The sequence below is a fragment of the Vanellus vanellus genome (assembly GCF_965231255.1).
Source record: "Vanellus vanellus genome assembly, chromosome: 1".
Taxonomy (NCBI): Eukaryota; Metazoa; Chordata; class Aves; order Charadriiformes; family Charadriidae; genus Vanellus; species Vanellus vanellus.
Genome location: NC_138905.1, coordinates 146381210 through 146403076, shown reverse-complemented (window position 1 = coordinate 146403076; position 21867 = coordinate 146381210). Strand labels below are relative to the sequence as shown.

Below are 21867 nucleotides of genomic sequence, written 5' to 3'. Positions count from 1 at the left end.
TCTAAGGGCATTCCTCTTTCTATTGGCTGCTCAAAGCTCAGTGCAGTGCAACAGCTGGGACCTGGTGGAGGATCAGAAAGTCTTTTATGTGGCTGCGGGCAAATTAAATAGTGTCTTGCTGGATTAATCTTAACAAATAGAGGTGTCTAAGTTTTCTGAGTGTCAAAGTTAGCAGTGTAGTGAAACTGTGTTCCCTCTGTAGTCCATGGAGTGAGAGAGAAGAGCAATTCCGGAACGCAGTTCACATTGAAAATTAGGTAGGATGGACCAGATTTTTTATGACACTACTTGCATCTTTAAAGTGGAAATCATTCTCACTGCTTTATAAGGATAAGCTGAAGTGAATAAAGGAATACGTGCTATTAGAGCTGCCCATCCTACAGATGGAGAAACAAAGAGTTTGTGACTCGCTGAATACCGTTAGCCACAGCAAGAGTGACAGATGCACATGTCCTACTAGCATTTGTCACATTTCTGCACCAGAGTAGGGGGGGAAGTATATAATTTTATGGATTGACCTTTCTATCCCAGGTACTGTGCCTGAAAGCAAAACATGATTTTAAAGTTGTTCATAGCTAGTAAGGTGTTGCTACTGTGAGATGTCAGCTTCTTTCATAATGTCATCAATTGTGCTGTCTTAAATGAATAGTATCAGTGGAAGAAAGATGTAACTTTTTTTTGTTCTGTAATTCTGTATTCAATCATAGTCCCTAACATATTTGTCCTGTCACTTTTCCTAAATATGTTTTTAGGAGACTCTTTTTGCACTAGGAAGAGAGCTGAGACGTTTCAGTCAGATTTGCACATGCTTCCTCCACCATAAGGAAAAAGATGTAAGAGAAAAGGTTTGTGTTTCTCTGCCACTTGACTGGTGTTCGTGCTCAGTCCTCCTTTTAAATGCCTGCTTTTCTTTTCATACTAGTATTTCCTTCTACTGATTTTTGCTATTTTATGTTTCTTAGCAGAGAAATAACTCTTTAAAACAGTAATCTTCAACTATTTATCTTAAAGGAAAATTACAGTTATGTTAGTTAAAATGCTACAAAAGTTAGTGCTTTAATCAAGTGTAGGTATGTGTCTGCTTGCGTCCATGTGCAGAATCAAGACCTGAATCTGAATGACTCAATTTGCCAGTTGATAATCATTGTACTTTCAGATTAGACTGGTCAGTGTACTGGTTGCTATCATTGCTTTATTAATGCCTTGCTATGACTATTACTTAAAAAATTAAAAAAATAGGATAAATTGTCCAATGATTCATGTGTTAAAGGAGAGATATTCTAGCATAATAGAGCTCTTCTTTCTTCCCATGGAAGTTTCAAAATCTTTAGGTGGTGTTCATGTATGATACTTGTACCTTAGGATACAGTATGTACAAGTTCTGGGAGTGCTTAGGTGTGGCGCTTTACCACATGTTGGGGCAAACAGAAATCTTTAGCTTGCAAGCAAGAAGTGGGATAGAAGCTAGATTGTGACTTGTGGTGTTTGATGGACATGCAAAGTGAAGCTGGGATGAAAAGTAACATGGTTTCTAAATCCTTCTTTGGCTTTGCTTGATACAGGCATTCATGATACTCTGTGACTGGTTGCTGATTTTGAGTCATCAGGATTCAAATAATAATGAAGAAGCAGTCGGACTTCTAGATTATCTTCCCAGCACATCACTTCAGGAAAAACTCCTTTTGTTCATCCAGGAACATGTTTTCATGGAGGAAGAAGAGGAAAGCAAAGGTTAGATATCCTTATCACTAGCGAAACAATCTACCACTTTTGCTGTCATTTGTTGTCTGCGCTGAACATATCAGGAAAGGGGACCGGTCTTTTTTACTTTGTTTGTTTGTTTGTTTGTTTTTGTTGGGCCCCTTTACAAAGTGACTGACCTGTTATTCATTGATCTGTATCCACTGTGGATCAGCCACAGGAAATAGCTGCCAGTTTACTCGTAGGATGAAAAGGGCTGATGTAATGCAGGTATGAGTGAGAATGTAAAAGTATTTTGTAGTGGTACAGGTGATGGTCTTAGAGGAAGGCTTTGTAATGTTACAGTGTGACTCTGTCAATGCATGGACATTTCTAAGCCATCAGAGTGAAGGACTAGTGGATTTTGATTTGGAGGGTGTGGGGCAGATTTAGTGGGAAATATCTGCGTACTTGTGGCTCTGTTGCCTTTCTCAAACACATTCAGATGCCATATTGAGGGAGTTGTGAAGATTGGTTTCTTTTGGGAGTGTTTTGAAAATAGATTGTTAGCTCATTGTGGTTTTGAGGCTGAGTTCAAGTGTCATGGTTTGAAAACCCAAGCATTGCGCTAGATTACTGTATCAAACTCTTGTCCTTCAGCTGTTTAGGTGGAGTTCTGTGTTCAATTTTGGGCACCACATTTCTCCATGTCACACTGTATAAGCAAGAAGTGATGGGCCTAATTTGTAACAGGGATATAATAGAAGAGAATCCTTATTGATAAAGGTGGAGGTACAATAGGAATGATTGCTCAGGTAGGTTGTAGTATCCTAGTCGTGGGAGTTTTTGAAGAAGGTTATGTTTCAGGTTGCATATGTTATGTATCTGAAACTGATAAAATTGATCTCGTTTCAGGTTAGATGGCCTGAGATCTGTTTCAAACCCATTTTATATGATGCTTTCTATTTCTTAGTCTTCCCCACAAAGGATCCCTGTCATCCCATTGCAGAGTCCTTCCTGGATGAGTGATTCTGTCATGGTGTGGGTGTGCTTGTCATTGTGCACAGCTGGCAGCTGCTCCATTTTAGTTTTAACTCTAATTTGCAGATACTTTTGATCAGTCACTTGCTTTATGTTTGTTTCCAGGCCCACAGTCATGCTGGAAGTGTAAACAGTCCACATCAAATTTATAGGTCAAAGACTGAAGCCTTTTGGTAGTTGGTAGATGTGGTTGGTAGACTGGATTTGCAGTAGGAAGGAGTGTATCTCAGCTCTCCTGAGCTCTCCCGCTGCAAGAAGTTCTCCCCAAGCGCCTTCGTAGCTGTGTTGGAAGACTCTTTCTTAAGAGTATTTGTTTTCCACAAGTTAACCAGCTAGTCATTAACCCACGTTCCAGAGACTTATTATGTTCTTAATGATATGAAATGACTTTTTTTTTTTTTTCACTCTTGTTGATAACCACTTGGAGAGTGTCACCTGAACTCTTCTCTTGTTGACTGTGTATGGCAACTTTTTAGGGTTTTGATGGTGGTTTTCTAGCATCTGTGTTATTCTAAGAAAAAAAAAACATCGTTACAATTTGTCTGGTCTTTTCCATTTGGTGAGTTTGTGCCTTTTATTCTGCGCTCTGTTTGGTTCTGTTCTGTAGCTGTGAGCAGTATTGTACAAGGAGATTCTGACTAGTAGAAATGCGAAAGCCCTATGAAGATCAGAGTAGAAGATTGCAAATAACTCATTTTCACTGTCATCAGCTGCAGGCTTTGAAATGGAAATAACCCTTTGTTTTCTGATGTACACAGGAATCAGCACTAGCATCTGTTGCTTAGCGTGTTGACTGAACAACTGAGTCCGTGCTATTTGGATGAAAGTTGGTCATTAAAATTGAGATATCTGGAATAAAGTAGTAGAACAAAGCTTCAATGCTTTTGTTTCCCTAGACCTGACAGAAGAGGAGGAGAGAAAGAATGAAAGTTACAAACTTGACGACTTGCACAAAAAGCGGAGTCTTCTTGCAGCATATTGCAAGTTAATAGTGTATAATGTGGTAGAGATGACTGCAGCTGCTGAGATCTATAAGCATTATGTCAAGGTAATGTTTTAGATAAGGTTGCTTTGCCTATCCGTGCACTTTAGGTTTTGAAAGTGACTCCAGTGTTTGTGAAAGATGTGGGGTTAATAGTCTTATGGCTCAGAATCCTTGTATGATCACAAAAGGGCTATAAAATCAAGGAAGAGTCAGACAAAGCTGTCCTCTTGGCTCTGCAAAGGTACCTCGCTGCAAACAAAGTAACTGAAAATTGAGTAAAGGGTATGCCTGTCTGAACATCTGCTCCTCAGGTTCTCCAGAGAGGCCATTGCAGAGAAGGAGTTTATGGCTGGGAGAGTGTTTTAACTGTAGAGAGTCTCACATTCAAGCGATTAACTTAATTTGTACAGCTCACACAGTCTATATGCAGATGGCCTAGATTTGACGTGGGCTTAGACAACTGGTAGAGCTTCAGCCACTCTGAAGTGGGTTTCAGGAGGGCTGAAAACAGCACAGAGTGGGCATTTGCCTTGAGGCAACTAACAAGGCTTTGGAAATACCTGAATATGGATCTTGTTATTTACTTCACTGGGCCCAAGGCAAGCACTGGTTAAGTACAGAAAACTCTATTTCTTTCCTGCGTAAGCTTTGTTCTTTTGCTATAATAAATACTTAACAATTTCAGTGGAGCTTTAATCCTCACATTACTATTAAAGAAGCATACCATTGCTTACATATGAAAAAATATAAAAAGTCCAGTTTTCATCTTTTAGCTTGAATGTTCTGATATTGAGAGTGTTTTATAAACTTCTTGTGTGACATGAACAGTCGCGTGTTTTGTGTACTCCCAGTGCTAAAGAAGGGGAATGATAATTCTCATGTATTTTGTTACTGTTAATAGACCTACAATGATTTTGGAGACATAATTAAAGAAACGTTAAGCAGGACCAGGCACAATAACAAAATTCAGAGTACCAAGACACTGATTCTCTGTCTGCAGCAGGTAAGGTTAAGATTAAAGGAAGAGGCTAGGGGCTTTTATGACAGCTGTATTCATATTGACATCTTTTACCTACCTTGCCATAATTATTCAAATTAATTAAAACATCTAGCAGAAGAAATTGTTTCCTTGACTGCACTTTCTCTGTGTGGTTTTGCATGTCATAATTAAAATTCCTTTAAAATCATTACATGTTTTAAAATGCGTTTTTGTGCATGATTTTTTTGTCTTGTTTTTAACCTTCAAAGGTAGAGTGTATTAGGATTGATGTGAGATTACAGAGTGTTTCTTGGGACATGGTAGCTGTCTCTTAACTTTAACACAGGTTAAGTATATTATTCTGTGTTTTATGGACTACCTTAATTCCTGTTGAATTTGAGGAACCACAAATGTGTCTGTTGCTGGCCAGCTCTAATACCCTATATTTTCAGTATTTTTTTCTGGAAGAAAGAGGAGCGCAGCTCTTCTGAAGGGTCTCAGTTGCTGGGGCTTGCAGCTGCTGACTGATGGGGCCAGTTAGCTATTTTAGCAGCTGCTTTTGCCGGCTCTGCCCATGACCAGAACTGCTTCTAGCTTGAAGTCGTGCTGTAAGCCACGGAGCAGGCTCCTCCCAGGGGGTGCTGATACATGAGCTTTGCTTATTTCACACACATTGCCAGGGGCTCAGATCTGTGAACTAGCCCCTGAAATCTGAGCTTAGATGAGGCTAAGCAGTATTTGGCCACATATATTCTGCTGACATAGTCAGGACTTTGTGTTTAGGTATCACATAGACAACAGGCCCTTTTTGGCTGTTGCTTGACCTTGAGAGTTAATAGGTTGAAGGGAACAAGCTACCTCCATGTTCTGTCAGGAAAAAAAAAAACAACACATAGTTAATTTGGCTCAAGACTTGCTTTTGACCCAGTCTCACTATCAGAAATTAGACTATGGTGCTGCCAAACTTACTGCTTTATGTCTGCATTGTGACATTCTGAAATCCCCTCAGGCAAATTAGGCCTCTTGAGCTTGATTCAGAAGTCCTAACATGAGATGGGGTCAGTGGAGGCATTGTCTGCAGGAATCAGTTCTCTGTGTATGCACATCATTTTTTATTTGTTTATTTTTAATTTGTGCCTATCTGTTAAGCACAACAGTGTCCTTTGTGTCAGTTCATTGTTGTTCCTGTTTTGTGCTTCTGAAGCACGTAACTTACCTGCTCTTTTGTAAGGCTTTTCTCTCTGTAAACCGACTGTTGCTTGCTGTGTATGTCTCTGTGTCCTCCTGGTGCTTTGTTTGCCTGTAGGTTTACATATGGTTGCTTATCTGAGACTTCTTTTGCAGCTGTTTCAGAGACACGTAGAAAGCCAAGACAGCAGTAGCAGTGTGGACTTCTCCTCTGCTTCCTTCACAAATATGAAAGAACTTGCTCGTCGTTTTTCACTAACGTTTGGCTGGGACCAGGTGAAATCTAGAGAACCTGTAGCTATGATACACAAGTATGTGCCATGTAACATCAATTTGTCCATGGTCACTGTTTTTGTTAGTTGTCTGTTTTATTGCTCTGAGCTCTATTTTTTTTTTTTTCTTCCAATAGGGAAGGGATTGAATTTGCTTTTCAAGGAGCTACTGGAGTAGATGGAAAATGCTTGCCTCCTAACTTGACCTTTCTGGCAATCATCAGTGAATTTTCCAACAAGCTGCTAAAGCCTGACAAAAGACTAGTGTAAGTTAAGTTAAGTTCTTGTACAGTCATACAAAGTTTGTGTTTCGTGTATCCCTGTATATGGGACACTTGAGCTTCACTGTTGCAGAAGTTTCTCAAGGGCTTTTCAGAGAACTTTTGAAATCAATCTGCCCCTGAGGCTGTTAGTTTGAGAGACACTTGTTGAATTTTGTAGCAGTAGTTCTTTCAGATTGTACGTGCAGTATGCATTCTAGATCTCTTTTAGACATAGTTGCAGCCACATGTGGCAATTCTTCTAAGGGAAAGACAACGTTAACTAGGTGGAAGAGGTTTGCGACTTGCCTGGCTAGTGGAGTCTGCTCTTCAGTCTTCTATTTCTTTCTACCTGGGAATGTAAGATGAAACATTAAGACACATCTGCCTTTTTGAATTTCTGAGAAAATCACTCCAGTACCTGACAGGAAAAGTTACACTTTGGAGAAGTCAGCAGAAATGGAAAAACACCTCAACAGCTTCATCTTGCTGAGCTCTGTGTAACTTGTTTGCTCCAGTGTCACTTTGTCTTACATTGGAGGTTAACGTCCATTGGGGATCATCAACCAGTTTTTATATAACATGAGTCAAGAGTGGTAAAATGTCTACTTTCCTGTTACTTTACATGACAAATACAATTTATTAATGATTGCCAGCTACCCAGCTATCTGAGACTTCTTTTGCAGCTGTTTCAGAGACATGTAGAAAGCCAAGACAGCAGTAGCAGTGTGGACTTCTCCTCTGCTTCCTTCACAAATATGAAAGAACTTGCTCGTCATTTTTCACTAACGTTTGGCTGGGACCAGGTGAAATCTAGAGAATCTGTAGCTATGATACACAAGTATGTGCCATGTAACATCAATTTGTCCATGGTCACCCAGACAATATATTTAAAAAAATGGATTCAAACCTGAAATGCAAAATACAGATGAAAAATATTTGACATATAGTGATTGAGGCACTGGAACAGGTTTCCCGGAGAGGTGGAAGTGTTCAAGGCCAGGCTGGATGGGGCTTTGAGCAACCTGGTCTAGTGGGAGGTGTCCCTGCTCATGGCAGGGGGGTTGGAACTAGACGATCTTTAAGGTCCCTTCCAACCCAAACCATTCTATGACTCTTATGATTACAGTCCCTGGTAAATCTAAAGGGAATAATCTATGGGTAGCAATAACTTCCTTTTCTGTTCTTGCATTTTTCTCAGAGAGAATCTTTGAGATCTATGACTGGAATTGGTTTTCTACAGTTTCTATACAACTCTGTCCGTGTTGTTGGGATATCACCTGTGTGGTGACACTTGTGCAATAAGTAGATTTCTGTTAATCCATCCTTGAAAAACTTTGTCATTTCATTTACCTCCAAGGAGTATTTTTTAATTAAACAAGAGGAAAATATTTCATCATTAATGTGGGCAGATTTAAAGCTAAATCCTGATGATTTTTTTCCTAGGGTTATATTTAACTTCTTGACCAGTGGATATATACCAGAAGTATATTCCTGAATGTATTAGATACATTCAGGTAGGTTTATTCATTGAAAGCTTTTGTGTGAAATACAGAGCCTAGCAAGGAATGCTCTTTGACTTCAGTTCTTACTGCTTTGGACCCTCCCACTGCTGCTGGGAACAAATGGGAAACAATAAAATCCACGAGGGGGGAAATTGCAATTTTATCCACAACTACATTCAGACTGTGTTTCTAGAGTAACACTTTCTATTCTGGGAGGCCTAAAGTGGCTTGCAGGGCCTGGAGATTATATTTCCTCTTAGAAATATTTAGGTTTAGCTCCATCATAAATTACTAGATGGAATGTTTTAGGTCAACATGAACTTTTAGAAATAAACATCTGGTTATTTTCATTTTTATTATTAATCATAGGATTGATGTCCAGGTCTGTATGCTAACATATGTGAATGTACCTGTAACAGATGAGATACAGAATATGGGCATTTGTTAGAAAGGAGTATATTTCAACACCATCAAAGTATATGGATTTTAACCTCCTCCCCTGTAATTGCCCAGGTCATAGCAGTAAAATATCTGACTTGTCAATTGCTCTGTGCCACAAAATGCACACAAGAAATGAATTATTGAATAACAAGCAGCATGAAGGGCCTGATTCCTGAATCTGTAGGAGTCTTTCCATTGACATTGATAGCAGTTGGATTAGACCCTAAACCAGTAGTTACAATACACGCTTGTTCGAAACCAACAAATTCCATTACCAGGGTTTCTTGATCCCTGTGGCCCACAGGGTCCATGACTTTAATTGTTTCAGAGTCGGTGCTTACACTAACCTCCTCCCAGCACCGGTTTTCTTGTTTTGCAAAGCGAATGAAATGTCTGATATTTTCCAGGCCACACTCCTAATCAAAGAAAGAATAATATACTGTAGAGGCTGGCGTTAAAACTGTCACTTCTGGTATTTGCTAAGGTGGGGTCTGTTTTAACAACACTGGGCTTGATTTTAAACTGATGAGCTGTGGTTGAAATGTAGCGAATAGCCAGTTTCTAATCCTGACTCAGACTTTGGTTTTCTTTTCTTATTGTTATAAGTAGGAATGGGTCAGAAAGACTTTGTCAGAAACGTCCTCTTTTTCAAAAAGAATGTTTGAAGGAGACCTCTTTGCTCCAGGAAAGGTGACAGCTTCACCTGGGATTCAGGGAGGCCCCGTGTCAAGTCTCTGGATTGAATCAGGCAGAAAACAGGGATTTGAACCAATGCTTGCCACATCCTGTGTGTTGTCATAACTGCAGAGCTGTTAACTGCTTCTTGCAGGCACTTTAAATTTTATTGGGAACATGAGAGAATTGGATTGAGTTTGAGATGATAGTATAGAAAAGTAGTCTTATTGGTTGTTTGGTGTTGGTTTTTTTTTGTTTTTTTTTTTTTTTTAAATTTTGACAAAACAGGCACTCATGGCCTAAATACCCCATGTCCTGACCTGCTATACTATAGAATCACAGGGAGCATCTCTCACCTGGGATCTCCTTTGCAGAGAATGGCCACCAGGAGAAGGGGTGCATCCTCACAGAGCTCTGCTCCATTCAGACTGCTCCTGGCAGCAGCAATTGGCAGAGACTTTTCCTGCACAGGAAGTTCTTTCTAGAAACTGACGTAATTCTGTAATTCCTGTGGATCTAGTGTTGTTTCTAATTCTAAAATTCAAGCACTCTTTCAGCTTTGAAGGCATTTGCATTTTATGTATTTAGACATTTCAGAGATGTCAGATATTTCTGAGAAAAGAGATGCCCATTCTTTTTCTTTGACAGTTCTTTCTGCCCCTTTGGAGAGTAAAGGGAAAATGCCTTTCTAGCAATACCTTCCTTAAATATTGAGGGGAAAGATACTGAGTTTTCTTATGCTTGCTTTTGGTCTTCTCCAGGTACGCTTACTTACAGAGGTATATAGCAGAACCACTGCCTTGCAGAGGAGACAAATGGCAGCCGTTGATTTGGTACAGAAACTCTTTACTGGCAAACGAAGATGAGGAGAGCTCTGTCCTCGGCAGTTCAGGAGAGTGGTCCCCTGTGGGCACATCTAAGGTGTCTTCTTTTAAAAGGAAATTGTCTAATGGTATGAAAATGTCCCTGTTCCGGATCAGCTGTATTTGCTTTGTCCCGGTTAAAATGCACTTCCTGCTTTGCATTAGCAGTACCACAGCGTGTTGGATGTTGTGGACATTCCAGTTTGAACTGTGGCTTTCACCTTCAGCTTTGTTGTTGTTAAAGGTCTCTTCATCACTTAATAGCAGTAAGGTTGGTCTGGAGACTTTGAGTGAGCTGAATTCAGATAATCTTGAGTTCTGCTCTGTACTGAGCTCTGGCATTTGTTTGTGCCATTGAGACTTGGTTCATTGCTTTCAGCTGGTAAGTTAAGGGCATTGTTGCTTTAGGCCCTGTAGATAATTGAGACAGGAGAGGTATTTCCAGAAGTTGATTCAGATCTTCAGCCCAGGTGATCTGGACCAAATAATCTTCTGGGGTCTTTCTCACTGTTGAATTTCTAGGGAGCCTGTAGGATTATACTCCTAGCTTAAACAGTTATAGTTAGGTGGGATGGATCCCGGACTGAGCAGCTCTCGTGGGCTTCCAATCTATAATGAGGTATTCACTGCTTTGATATGATAGGACTTAGATGTAGTAAAGCCAATATGAAAGCAATTGCCAGTAATAATGCTAAGTGCTATGGACATGTGCAGTTGTATGTGGAGGAAAGGGAAATTTTCCAGAATGTACTTTAGTTTCCTTCTCATCCTTTCTCAGTGACCTGCCTTCAGAAAGCTTGTTCCTTTGTGTCCCAAAGGCCCTCCTTTCTTGAGGGTTATACAGACTCAGCAGTACTGATAGCACTTGTGGACCGGGGCCAAGATCATAAATCTAGATTGCAAAAATGACCAGTGGGCAAAGTAAATGAATTTTCTTTTATGTGGCTTTTAGCTGGTTCCTTCAATTAAAGAATGCTTTGCTCCAAATCTCCCTTTGAGCTTGGCCTCGTTGCTTCACTGCTGCGGGGAACATGTTGGAACTGTCCATCTCAAGACCTTTGAGAGTGAGGCTGGAGAATGAGTCTATTCACTGTCTGTTCCAGGGTCTTTGCCTGAAACCAGCCAGATTGAAGCAGCAAGCAAAGCTCCAGACCTGCAGCGTGCTTCCCAGCTTGCCTCTGCAGCAGGGAAAAGCAGAAAGAGGCTAAAATCTCGAGAGATGCACTTGCAGGAACATTTGCCATTCCTTTGTCCAGGAGGGCTGCGGAGAAGATACTGGTGAGAGTTTTATGTCTTACAGAGTCCTTCACTTGTCCTGGCATTAACAGCTGGGGTCTCTCTCTCTCCACCTCTGCTTCTGTTTTTTGTAAGACTTCCATGGGCAAAGGGCAGAGGGTGTGCGCCCCTCCTGTCCTTCTTATGGGATATGTTCCAAGGACAGGTTGTAGTTTTGGTTTCCTCAATCCAATACCTACATTTGCTGCTTTAGCCTGATTGTCCCTCACTGTCACGGGGCTTCTGTGCCTTCTTGGACCAATACCAAGTGTGCAGAGAAAAAGACAAGGAAGGAGGAGGGTTCCCTGTCCCACTTCTCTTGTCTCTGGTCCTGATTAGAGGGCTGTGGTGTTGATTGCTCCCTGGCTGTTTGCTACAGCCTGACGATGAGTGTTTTCTGCTTCTCTGGAAATGAAAGAGGACTCGTGTCTCTGCAGATCTGCTATTAACTACTGTGCAACTGGTGATTTTCTTTTAGAGAGGTGCATGTCTGTGTGCAGCGAGCACACGCACCGGAGTGAAACCCCACAGAACTTGGATGTAAGAGAGGTATTGCAGAAATAGGGAGTCTGGAGTCTACTTTTGAGCTCTGTAAAGCACTTGGAGTGCTGAATTGGGATATTTTTCTTTAATAAATGTAGTTTATTGAGTTGTTAGGTGCCATTTCCCATATTGGTAAGTTAAAGGATGAAACACAAATCCCAGAAAGATGCATGCTTTTCCAGGTTTTGGGACACTGGTTGAATGGACCTGGTGAATGCAAGTAAAATAGAACAAACATTTATTAAACATGTAGTTGATTACGGATCCAGCCCCTTTTTAAATGAACTTTTATTTCTGAACTGCTTTATTGGAAATTCCTCAGAGCGTAACCTCTTTCATACCTGGGAAATACTGGGCCAGAAATTTTGGCTACCTTACGTGGACATCTCAGCAGCAGGTCTTAATATGTGAAGTACTCTGCCTTAAGCACGCTTGTGCAACGTGCAACCTGTTATAAAGTTTCTCAAGACTTAGCTTTTTTTTTTTTTTTTCAGCAAAGATGAGATTAAGACAGAAGATGTCTCAGAAGAGTGTCAAGCAGAAGACGTCATTGAAGATGTCGATGTTGATGTGGTTGGTGCAGACCAGGTAATTCTGGCTTGGGTTTTCCAGCTCTGAAGACAGCTGTCATTGAGATGGGTGAATGTGAGTTCAGAATCTCATGTGTACCCATCTAGCAGCAAAGGGGCTGCTCTTTTGTGGCCCCTTCCAGGCTGAGAAAAGGGGTTCTCCCCTCTTCCCTTTTTAGCTGCAGCTCTTGTCTCCTCCTTTCAGCTTGATCTGCATTTTTAAGGCAATTCTTATTACAGGATCTAGGCATCCTTAGGTACATTGAACAAAAGCTAGGGTGCGTTAAGAGGAGGATCCCGTTTCCTTTTTTCCCATACTGTGAAGTTCTTTACTTAAAAGCCATTTGCTGTGGTTGCTTCATGTTACTGACACATTGCAGAGATGGCATTGCTGCATGGCCTGCAGGGAATATCTGCTTCAAAAATGGCGTTTGCGTTGTGCTCTTTAGATCAAAAGACTCTGAATGTGTCTGATTACTGGTCAGCCCAGGGCTCTCGCTGGAGCGTCCCTTGTTTCTTGCCCTTTTCCAGTCAAGGCTGGTGGGGAGATTAAATTGTCCCCAACCCAGGTGGGGATTTGAAGGGAAGCATGCAAACGTTGTGGGCTTGGAGTGGTAGCCAGCATAGCCTGGGGGTTGTCTTGTGGGCACTGATTGCCTTTGGGATCAGATAATAGTTTGGCAAAACTGCAGCTGTCTGCCTGGGTCTCAGCTCAGCCCTGGAATGGATACTTGCTGCAGGGAAGAACTTCTAGCCCTTAGGGACAGTGGGGTGCAAGGACACTGGAGGTCTTGCAGCAGTAACTGTACTGAGAGGGGGAAAAAAATAATAAAGAGGCCACGAGGTTTCTTGTGCTGCAGCCTATGACAACCCTTCCATCCTCTTAAGGGTTTGCTGTGTCAGCCATTGCAAGGGGCTGAGTGGTTCCTTCAGGTTTTTCCCCTGTATTTTCTCCCCCTCTCTGAACTTCTAATAGAATCATAGGGTTGGAAGGGACCTCTGGAGATCATCTAGTCCAACCCCCCTGCCAGAGCAGGGACACCTTAGAGCAGGTTGCACAGGAACGCGTCCAGGTGGGTTTTGAATGTCTCCAGAGATGGAGACTCCACCACCTCCCTGGGCAGCCTGTTCCAGTGCTTCACCACCCTCAAGGTAAAGAAGTTCCTCCTCATGTTTAGGTGGAACTTCCTATACTCGTTTGTGCCCGTTACCTCTTGTCCTGTCACTAATAGAATTTAAACCCGGTGTTCGGCAGACAGGTTTTTTTTGCAGTGATTGAGGCAACCCCTTTATTTCCACTGGCTCTGGTTATCTGGGATCTAAGAGCCACATTTGAAGACCTTGTCTCATTTTTGACTTTTTAAATGAGTTTTTCCTGTAAAGTTGAACAAATGGTTTCTTTCCATATTTGAGTGTTTGTTATTTTTTTTTTTTTTTTAAAGAGGACTAGAAGGAAAAAGGGACTTCTACCTTTTCTTCCAGACATGGAAAATGCTCTTTAAAATGTAGACTATTTGTTTGCACCGTATGCTTGGAGCAGCTCCTGTTGAAGATAGGTAATAAAAGAATTTATATCTGTGGACCAAGATTGAAGCCATACACAAAACCTAGTACACAACACTCATCTAGTACGTGGCATTTCCATGTAGTGCCTTTTCTGGGCTCCTTGTGGTATAGAAATGCTTCTTTCCTTTTGTGGAAGCTAACTATAGTGCTTTCCATGACCCAGCTATGGCCAAGCTGCTAAATGGTTAGAGGCTACGCTTTTATTCTGATTCCTTATGTGCTCTTATATGATGTTTTCTTGATAGTATGAGACTGACAATCTCTTTTTTCTTCTGGTATAGGAAAATTAAGAAGCTGAGAGGATAAAGAGAAGTGAAGAACACACTACATTTTTTTTCTGCAAATTGTTTAACTGAAAATGGGGTTGTGATGGCATCAACCAAGGCAGCAGGAGATATGGATCAAGTCAAATCTCTGCCTGTAGGCATCTACTCAGAACCAGTTAGGTACTAGCACTGTGGCTGATTTCTCCACATTGCTGTTTGTGGTGTCACTGATTTGGCTGTTGTGCTTCTAAGGTTGTGGGAGTTATGAATGTCATTACTGAACTGCATCCTGGTCCTTGATGCTGTCTTGGAACAGTTCCCAACCTAAGGATTGGAACCAGAGTATTGACGAATACCGGGTCAAAGACTCTGTAAACTAGATGAGACAAGCTTGCTCAAATCAGCGCGGGGGCACTATTCTGCTGGATGTATTCTTTACCATTTGCAATAACCAAGAATGGATATCTACTTGTTTCCTTATACCTGACTCTGGGGAGAAAGGAGCCTGGCCCAGCTGTGAATGCTGTGACCTGCTGAGTAATGGCAGGTGACTTGGCAGTGCCCTTTCCTGCCAGTAAAGTGGAAAACCTGGATCAAATTGTCTGAAAGTATTTCTAAATTCCAGTGCTTACAGAGATGTGGTTAGTGCTCTGTGGTGATCAGGACATGGTCCCAGTAGACTTGCATCAAGGCTTCTAAGTAACAAAGAAGGAAACAGCAGACCAGTTGACTGAGTATTTTCCTCTGGAAGAAATCCTTCCTACACAGTGATCATGTGGTATTTACTTGGAAAATATAAAGCTTGAAAAAGATGATGTAAATAGACTGTAAACACAGCCCTTCAAAAGCAGGTTTTCCATTAAGAATTAGCTATCTTCACCCAAGCATGTTTCAGAGGCAGTAGGCTGCGGAGTGCTGGCTGCTTTCACTGACCCTTTGTCACTACTCCATCAGCTTTATTTTATATATATGTATATATTTTGGATTGTAACTGTGTAAAATAAAGTACATGACCATTGCTATCCATTAGTACTGAAAGTGCAAGTGATATTCTCACACTACATCTGGAGAAAGTCAACCAGCAGTCGGTGCTACTGGCTGCCTAGTTTGCCCTGTTGTTAAATAAAGTCAGAAGTGAGCTCCTACAAACATGGAAGTGAAAGCCATGAATGTCTCCCAGGCAATAGTGAAACCATTTTGTTTCATTTTGCATAGTTAAGCATGCAGTAGGCTAATTCAAGGGGAGGGGTAGCACTCCGCAAGATAACTGCTGATTCTCACCCAGGTCAACCTGGGTTCTTCCTCATACTTCAGTCATGACAGTGGCGTTTCCCTCATCCATCTAGATTTGTGGCTCTAGGCCTAAACACACCAGGTAGGCAGAATACAACTGGACTTGGACTAAGAAAACACACCTGGGACCACCCCAAACACACAGATGCTTTAATTCCTCATAACAAAGGACTAGGGCTGGGAATTACCCTTCTGGGGGAAGGTACAGTAATCCTTAGAGTTTGGGTGTTGCCACAAAAGTCACTTCCACAACACCACCATAATTTGCTCTACTAGAGCTGTGCCTATCCTTTAGGGAAAAAGGGATTTGGTTATCAAAAGTATAATAGGGAGCAGGATTTAACAGGCATCTCATTAAATGCAAAGTGGCAACAACAGCTACAAGCTCTGCAGTAGAGGTCTACCCTGCACCGATGGAGAAACGTCACTGTTGATGAGAAAGCCCTTGCCTGAACCTGCCCATTTACAAACCCCCTTTTTCAGAAGGGGGATTCCAGCTGAAGGGTTTCAGGTAGGGAAAAGTCACCACCCCTTGAGCACCAATAGAAGTTCAGGATCATCTTCTAGAAAGCCAGTTGGCCCTCCTTTACCACAGCACTTTAGGGAACAGAGCATAACATAAATCCACTGTGTATCTTCGCTCTTGAAAACCTCCAAACTGGGGGCAAGTAGTGAAAGGTACCTGACCAACGCTAGAGGAATTTGACATTGATGAGTGCCCATTAAAATCAGAATAATCAACCCTGATTTTATTTTTAAAAATCCTTTGAATAGTATTAAAATTACTTGAGGTTTTCCTTGGTAAGGTTCACTAACATCTCTTAGTGACGAGTTGCATCACTTAAGACACAGTTTTGTGAGTCTCTGTGTCAGATGGTGGATGAATTGAGTGGGACAGAGTTCTCTCTGCCACTTCCAGCTGTTCAGCAACACTGTCTTTCCGATAAAGAAAAACCTGCTAGAGCTCAATTGCTTTGAATATGCAGCTTCGTGTAATTGTCCAACCAGATTGCATACATGCATACCAATCCCATCTTAAATGGTTCTTTAATAGTAATAAGTTGCAATACATAACATAATTAGAACTGTTGTTACATGTATGAAAATCTTTATTTGAAAATACAAACATGATTTTAAAACATTTTAACAGATCTACACTGCAACCAAAAAATAACTTACATCTTTTTGTACATATTTTTTTTTCCCCAACAAAATCTGTTTAACAGTAAGAGTGAGGCAACAATTTCAAGCTGCTGTGACACTGATGAATATCCATGGAATGTGTCAATAGCAAACAACTGAAGGGGGGGACACACAAAAGCACTGAATGCCCACAACAAATTAGTGCACATCACTGATCAAGTAACACTTATACAGAGGATTTTAAAAAAAATTGGTTCCTTCTACATGAATTAACACTCATTTTGGATCAAGTATGAACACAAAACCAGACTTCATTATTAAATAATCTTCGTAGAATGAACATTGATGAAAAGACTGAAGTTTAAAAGGGCAAGCAAAATTAAAGTTGGGGCAAACGAGGACTACACAGAGAAGAGAAGCAACTTGTCTCAGGCGTTCGCTTTTCCTTGTGCACTAATATGCTCAGCTTGTCAAATGAAACTACTTCTAATTGAGAGCTGAATCATGCACTCACAGTCATGTCTCTTCCTTGCCAAGGCGTAAAACCCCTAGGGCTGTCTATGAGCATATAAGCATTGTGGGCCAGGTATAAATTGTCTCCTTACCTCCCATAGCAGGACAGGAACACCTGTTCACATATGGGATGGAGATGGTCAGTGCACCACACATCAGCTTAGAGCTAATTACACAGTTCTCTTAAAAACAGTAGATTACTTTTCTCTAAAGTCAAATATTGTTATTCTTCCAAAAAGAAATTATGCAACATCTGTAAATAAATATTTTAATCTATTTTACAAACTATAGACTATTGAATAAATACAAAAAGTTTCATCATTCCATACAAATGCGCTTCTTTTATTTAAAAGGTAGTGTAGTGATTAAATATTTTTAGCACAAAACTAAGCTGACTTTCTGGAAACAAACCCCACTGAAACGTATAGGCGCATAGCAGACCTGCTGCAGACTGTCCCTTCTCTTCTGCAAGTGTTGACCAGAAGTCACTGCTACTCAAAGTCCTCTTCATAGTCATATTCATCCAAGTCTACATCAGCCAGGTGGGAAGGCATTTCAAAAAATGGTCTTTTTTCCATTTGATACTTTAGGACATTGGCCTTCTGATGGTCTACAGGATTCGGCTCTGCTTCATACCTAGGAGCGGGCAAAAAAAGAAAATGTAGGGAGTCTTGCCATGTTGGGAAGTGCCCAAATGTTAGAATACTAACAAGGCACCTGCAGGAAGAACATAGATTTCCAATATTTTATATTTACAGTAAAGAAACCTGTAAGCAGAAGCAGCACTAGGTTTCTGCCACAATTACTTAAATTTAAGCTAGCTTACTCTCTCCCATCACGTGGGATGTTATTAGTAAGATACGCAGCTTTACTGAAAGGATTCAAAGCACGTACTGCTCTAGTGGACTACTCCTAAGTTAGAAATGGTCACATGCAAGACTTCAGTGCTTGACAGAGACCCTTCCAGTTCTTTTCAAGAAAGCCAAAATGATGCTGTATTAGGTAGAACAAACTACACCTGTAGCAGATACAACAAAAGAGAAAGAATACTGAAAGTGTTATTAAAATGCACATAAGCACAAGGAATTGATAGCAACCAGCTGTACTTAAAGCAGATGCTAGAAAGCAGAAACCAATTGTTTAATGAGAAATTACTGATAACCTCCAGCTGCTGATGAAAATGAACAGATGGATAATGAAATGTAATGTTTAACTAACTCAAGTCGGTGAAGGCTGATATGTAAAAAAAGATCTGCTTCAGCACTGTTTAGGTGGGATCAATCTGTAATGAATAGACATTTAAAGACGTTAAATGTGAATCTCTGATGTCAGATTAAAGAACTGACCATTTCCTGGGCTAGGCTGACTCAGGTTCAGGCACATCTGCCCAAGTGCTACTGAATCTCATCTCAGCACACAACCATTTCTGTCTACTTAACAAAACTAGGCAAAGAATGAGCTTAGATTCAGTTGCTTATTTGAGAAACAATTTGGAAGATATCCCAACTTTGCTCTTTATAAAAAAAAAAATATTAAATATCTTAATTAAGCACTTTAAATGCAACAGTCTTTACAGGCTTCTGATACAAGGATAGGCAGAAATCAGTAAGATGAAGCATGATACTTGTTATCTTAGTCAATCCAAATACCTCTTACATATGGTTGTGTATATGACACTCAAAATACTTTGACAAATTATGAACTGGTAGTTAATGGAGACAGTGAGCATTACAAACTATACTCCAAGGAAACAAAGCAGCAAAACTTGAGGAACACTTGGATAAGAGTTTTTATCCATTTGTGTGGAGGGCCAATACTTAAGCTATGGCCTATGCATCAAACCTAACTAGGAAAACAAAGTAATTAAATAAAATACATAAAATTTTGGGCTGTGTTTCCATAGGATGCACTGTTTTTCTTTAATTGTCAGGGTTTCTTTTTTCCTACAAGATCTGTGACAAATCTGCTAATGCCAGAAGCAGAGGCAACCTACAATCAAAGAGTTGCTTGAGTGTAGAAGCAGCAGGCTCAAAAGAAACGAGAAACTGGACATTTTAGCATCTTCTCTGCTCCATATCCCAGCGTACTCCACTATGTTATTCTTATATCAACACTGGTTTTCCTTAAGGAGTGTATTTACACAGTGAAGGTGCCTTTTTTTTTTTTTTTTTTTCCAAGTTTTAGAGTTAATAGGATTCTGCTTTACATACCTTAAGTTCCACAATAATCTTTGTATTAATTAAGCTGTAATTGCATGGACATATAAAGAAGATCATGCCTATATCATGAGAGAACAAATTTCATGGAAGTACCTGAAAAACTAAGTGTCTGAGACATGTTAGAAGTTTACTTAAGAGTGAAAATTTAAGGTAATTTTTTCAATATAATATGAAAGTTTAACTTGAAAAACATTCTGTATTTTAGTTTCTATTTTGTCCACTTTACGTGTAAAGCCATAGAACCATGGTTTCAGGTACACCTTGCATACATTTTTGGTGGAAAAGAACAGAAGTGATCGGACCCCAAGAACATTGGCTGCAAATTTTGCCGATTTTATCTTCACCAAGAGCAGACATCTCAGGGGGATGGGGGCTGGGAGTGGGAAATACATAAAAATAAAACAATTTAGTCTAAACAGTAATCAGAGATGCTCCAGCTCAGAGAAACAGCAGCAGTCTAGGAGCCCATAACTGAGCCTGAATAAAAGCACCTTGAGGCTCTTTCTTTATATCCTGCTTGCACTTCTGAGTAAAGTTGTGCCTAAACATTACCTTAGAGCTCTATAAAATTACACTGGTCTGCAACCACCCAGCAATTTCAAACCCTTAATCATCAGCAGAGAGTAACCTGACTTCCTGACATGCAGGTCCCTTACTACTAATATCAAAAGGATATTTCGCCTCCAATGAGTTTCAGGACACAGACCTGTATGGGGTCTCACCACAGAACACTAGAGGACCAGATGAAATCCTTCCTTGACAGTCCAGCTAAAGGATTAGCTTTAAACAGACCATATAGCATACCTCAGCCCTCACTATTTCTCAGCTGAGAAAAGAACTAGTTTCTCAGGGTTTCTCCACAGCAAAGCTATAAGAGGCTTTAAGAGCTGTAAGACAGAATAATAGGATCTTAATGGAGTCCAGGAAATCTGCATTTAACTATCAACTCTCAGGTGAGTGAGAAAAATTTAGTCAAAAGCCAACCAAATTTCACAGCTTTGTATCTGAAAGTGGGCAAAATGGGCTTATCACTCAAATTCTAGAAAACGCTGTCAGAACAGCAGCGGAATTTTAGAACAGAGACACACACTGATAGAAGTAAACAGACTAGCAGAAGAGAAAGAAAACAAGGCTAAAACAACAAAGGTGTAAAACATTTGAGAAAGTGGTTCTAGTTAAGATTTAAGATGTTCAGATTCAACAGTACCTCAAGGCTCCTAAATGCTACTCATTTCTGTCTCAAGCCTGGGCTCTCAGGTTGACCTGCTGATTTACTGTGTTATATTAAGAGGGCCTCTCTGACAGAGACTGAGATGACGGCAGACACTGTAGGAGCCAGTCTTATCCTCAGGAGCAGCATAAGTCCACCAGGAACTTCTTAAAATTTTGACTCCTGAGGGTTTATACATGTTAATTTTAGAAGGGTATTCTAAAACAGTGGGCCAAAAATTCAAATTCCTCACTGGTTTATAAGAATCCCACTAGTTTTGTCAGCCGAGTTATAAATAAATAACATTTCACAGCCAGACCGTAGCAGTTTCTTTTCTCCGATCCATCAAATTTAAGCTATTATACTCAGCATTACAGTGTCTCAAACAAATGTCAAAAGTGTTCATATCTATTCTATACCTTTCCCAAACTTAGCCTATGACCTTAAGGGTTTAAAGAAGATAAAAACACTGAATGTTTAGTAATGGACAGTAATAAAGCTTCAGTTATATTTTTGGCTTGTTAATTCTGTAATAATTATCAATTCTAGGGGAGGATTCCATGAAGAGTTATGAATATGATCTCCCTTAAGGCTGAAGAGGCTGGGTAACGATAACAATTCTCCCCCTCCCCTCTTTCTTCCCTCATAAGCTTTCTTTTATGAAGTTTCTTGAAACCAATGTGTTACAAGGATTTTGCTTTCTCAGGTTTTAAATCAGTCTCTTAAATATCGAGCTAGTCATTCTCTAAACACTTGGCAAGAATTAGAAACATTTTAAAATGGAAAGGACGTGCAGGAAAACGTGTTTTCTTTAGATGGGTCCATCAACTTAAGGCCTAAAACAAGTTAAATTTGCATTTGTTTTCCTTATCTTTTCAAGTAATGAAAACAATGAATGGCAAATTTGGGACTTTGGATTCCAAGAGTCTCTGGAAGCTACATAGCAAAAGTAAAGGAGTGATTTTGAAACAGCAAGATTTATTGTTTTATTTACTCTTAGAGTACTGTGAGAAAATACTTCTAAGCTGATGTAATTGAGTTCAGAAGCGAGAATTTTTTCCTCCTAAAAGCTTTTAATGAAGCTCTTTGTTCATTTAACATTGAGCTACAAAAATTAATGTTGTATTTTGTTTAAAGTTGAAGCTTTTTCTAATCTTATTTTCTCCCAAAATTTGAAGTAGGATCTTTTTTTGACAAAACTGATGCGATCACAAACTGTCAAGGAATATTTAATTTGAGATACAAGGAAGGTTCTGTCTCCCTCACAGAGCACACAGCTAAACACAACAAACAGCAGCGTTCTATAAAAATAGCATCAAGGATGATAGCGATGGTGAGGCTCTACATTAGTAGAAAGGATTCATACCAACCCTCCTGCTGC

At 40.2% G+C, this 21867-nt stretch overlaps 2 protein-coding genes across 2 annotated transcripts in view; one reads left to right on the top strand and one right to left on the bottom strand.

Annotated features, from left to right (window-relative positions):
• The window catches only part of LOC309677308 (cohesin subunit SA-2-like), a 62969-nt gene extending 47782 nt beyond the window's left edge, over positions 1-15187 (top strand). The window contains exons 23-32 of the mRNA XM_082490091.1: positions 753-845; positions 1563-1731; positions 3618-3769; positions 4608-4709; positions 6030-6184; positions 6283-6411; positions 9788-9978; positions 10993-11167; positions 12202-12295; positions 14124-15187. Of these exons, the coding sequence (XP_082346217.1) occupies positions 753-845; positions 1563-1731; positions 3618-3769; positions 4608-4709; positions 6030-6184; positions 6283-6411; positions 9788-9978; positions 10993-11167; positions 12202-12295; positions 14124-14132 (1269 nt within the window). The 3' untranslated portion in view covers positions 14133-15187. The remainder of the gene's footprint in view (positions 1-752; positions 846-1562; positions 1732-3617; positions 3770-4607; positions 4710-6029; positions 6185-6282; positions 6412-9787; positions 9979-10992; positions 11168-12201; positions 12296-14123) is intronic.
• A 1061-nt stretch (positions 15188-16248) lies between these two features.
• PPP2R3B (protein phosphatase 2 regulatory subunit B''beta) overlaps positions 16249-21867 on the bottom strand; it is a gene marked incomplete at its 5' end in the record, with an annotated part of 36070 nt that continues 30451 nt past the window's right edge. Inside the window, one exon of the mRNA XM_082492151.1 lies at positions 16249-17693. Within this exon, the coding sequence (XP_082348277.1) occupies positions 17549-17693 (145 nt within the window). The 3' untranslated portion in view covers positions 16249-17548. The remainder of the gene's footprint in view (positions 17694-21867) is intronic.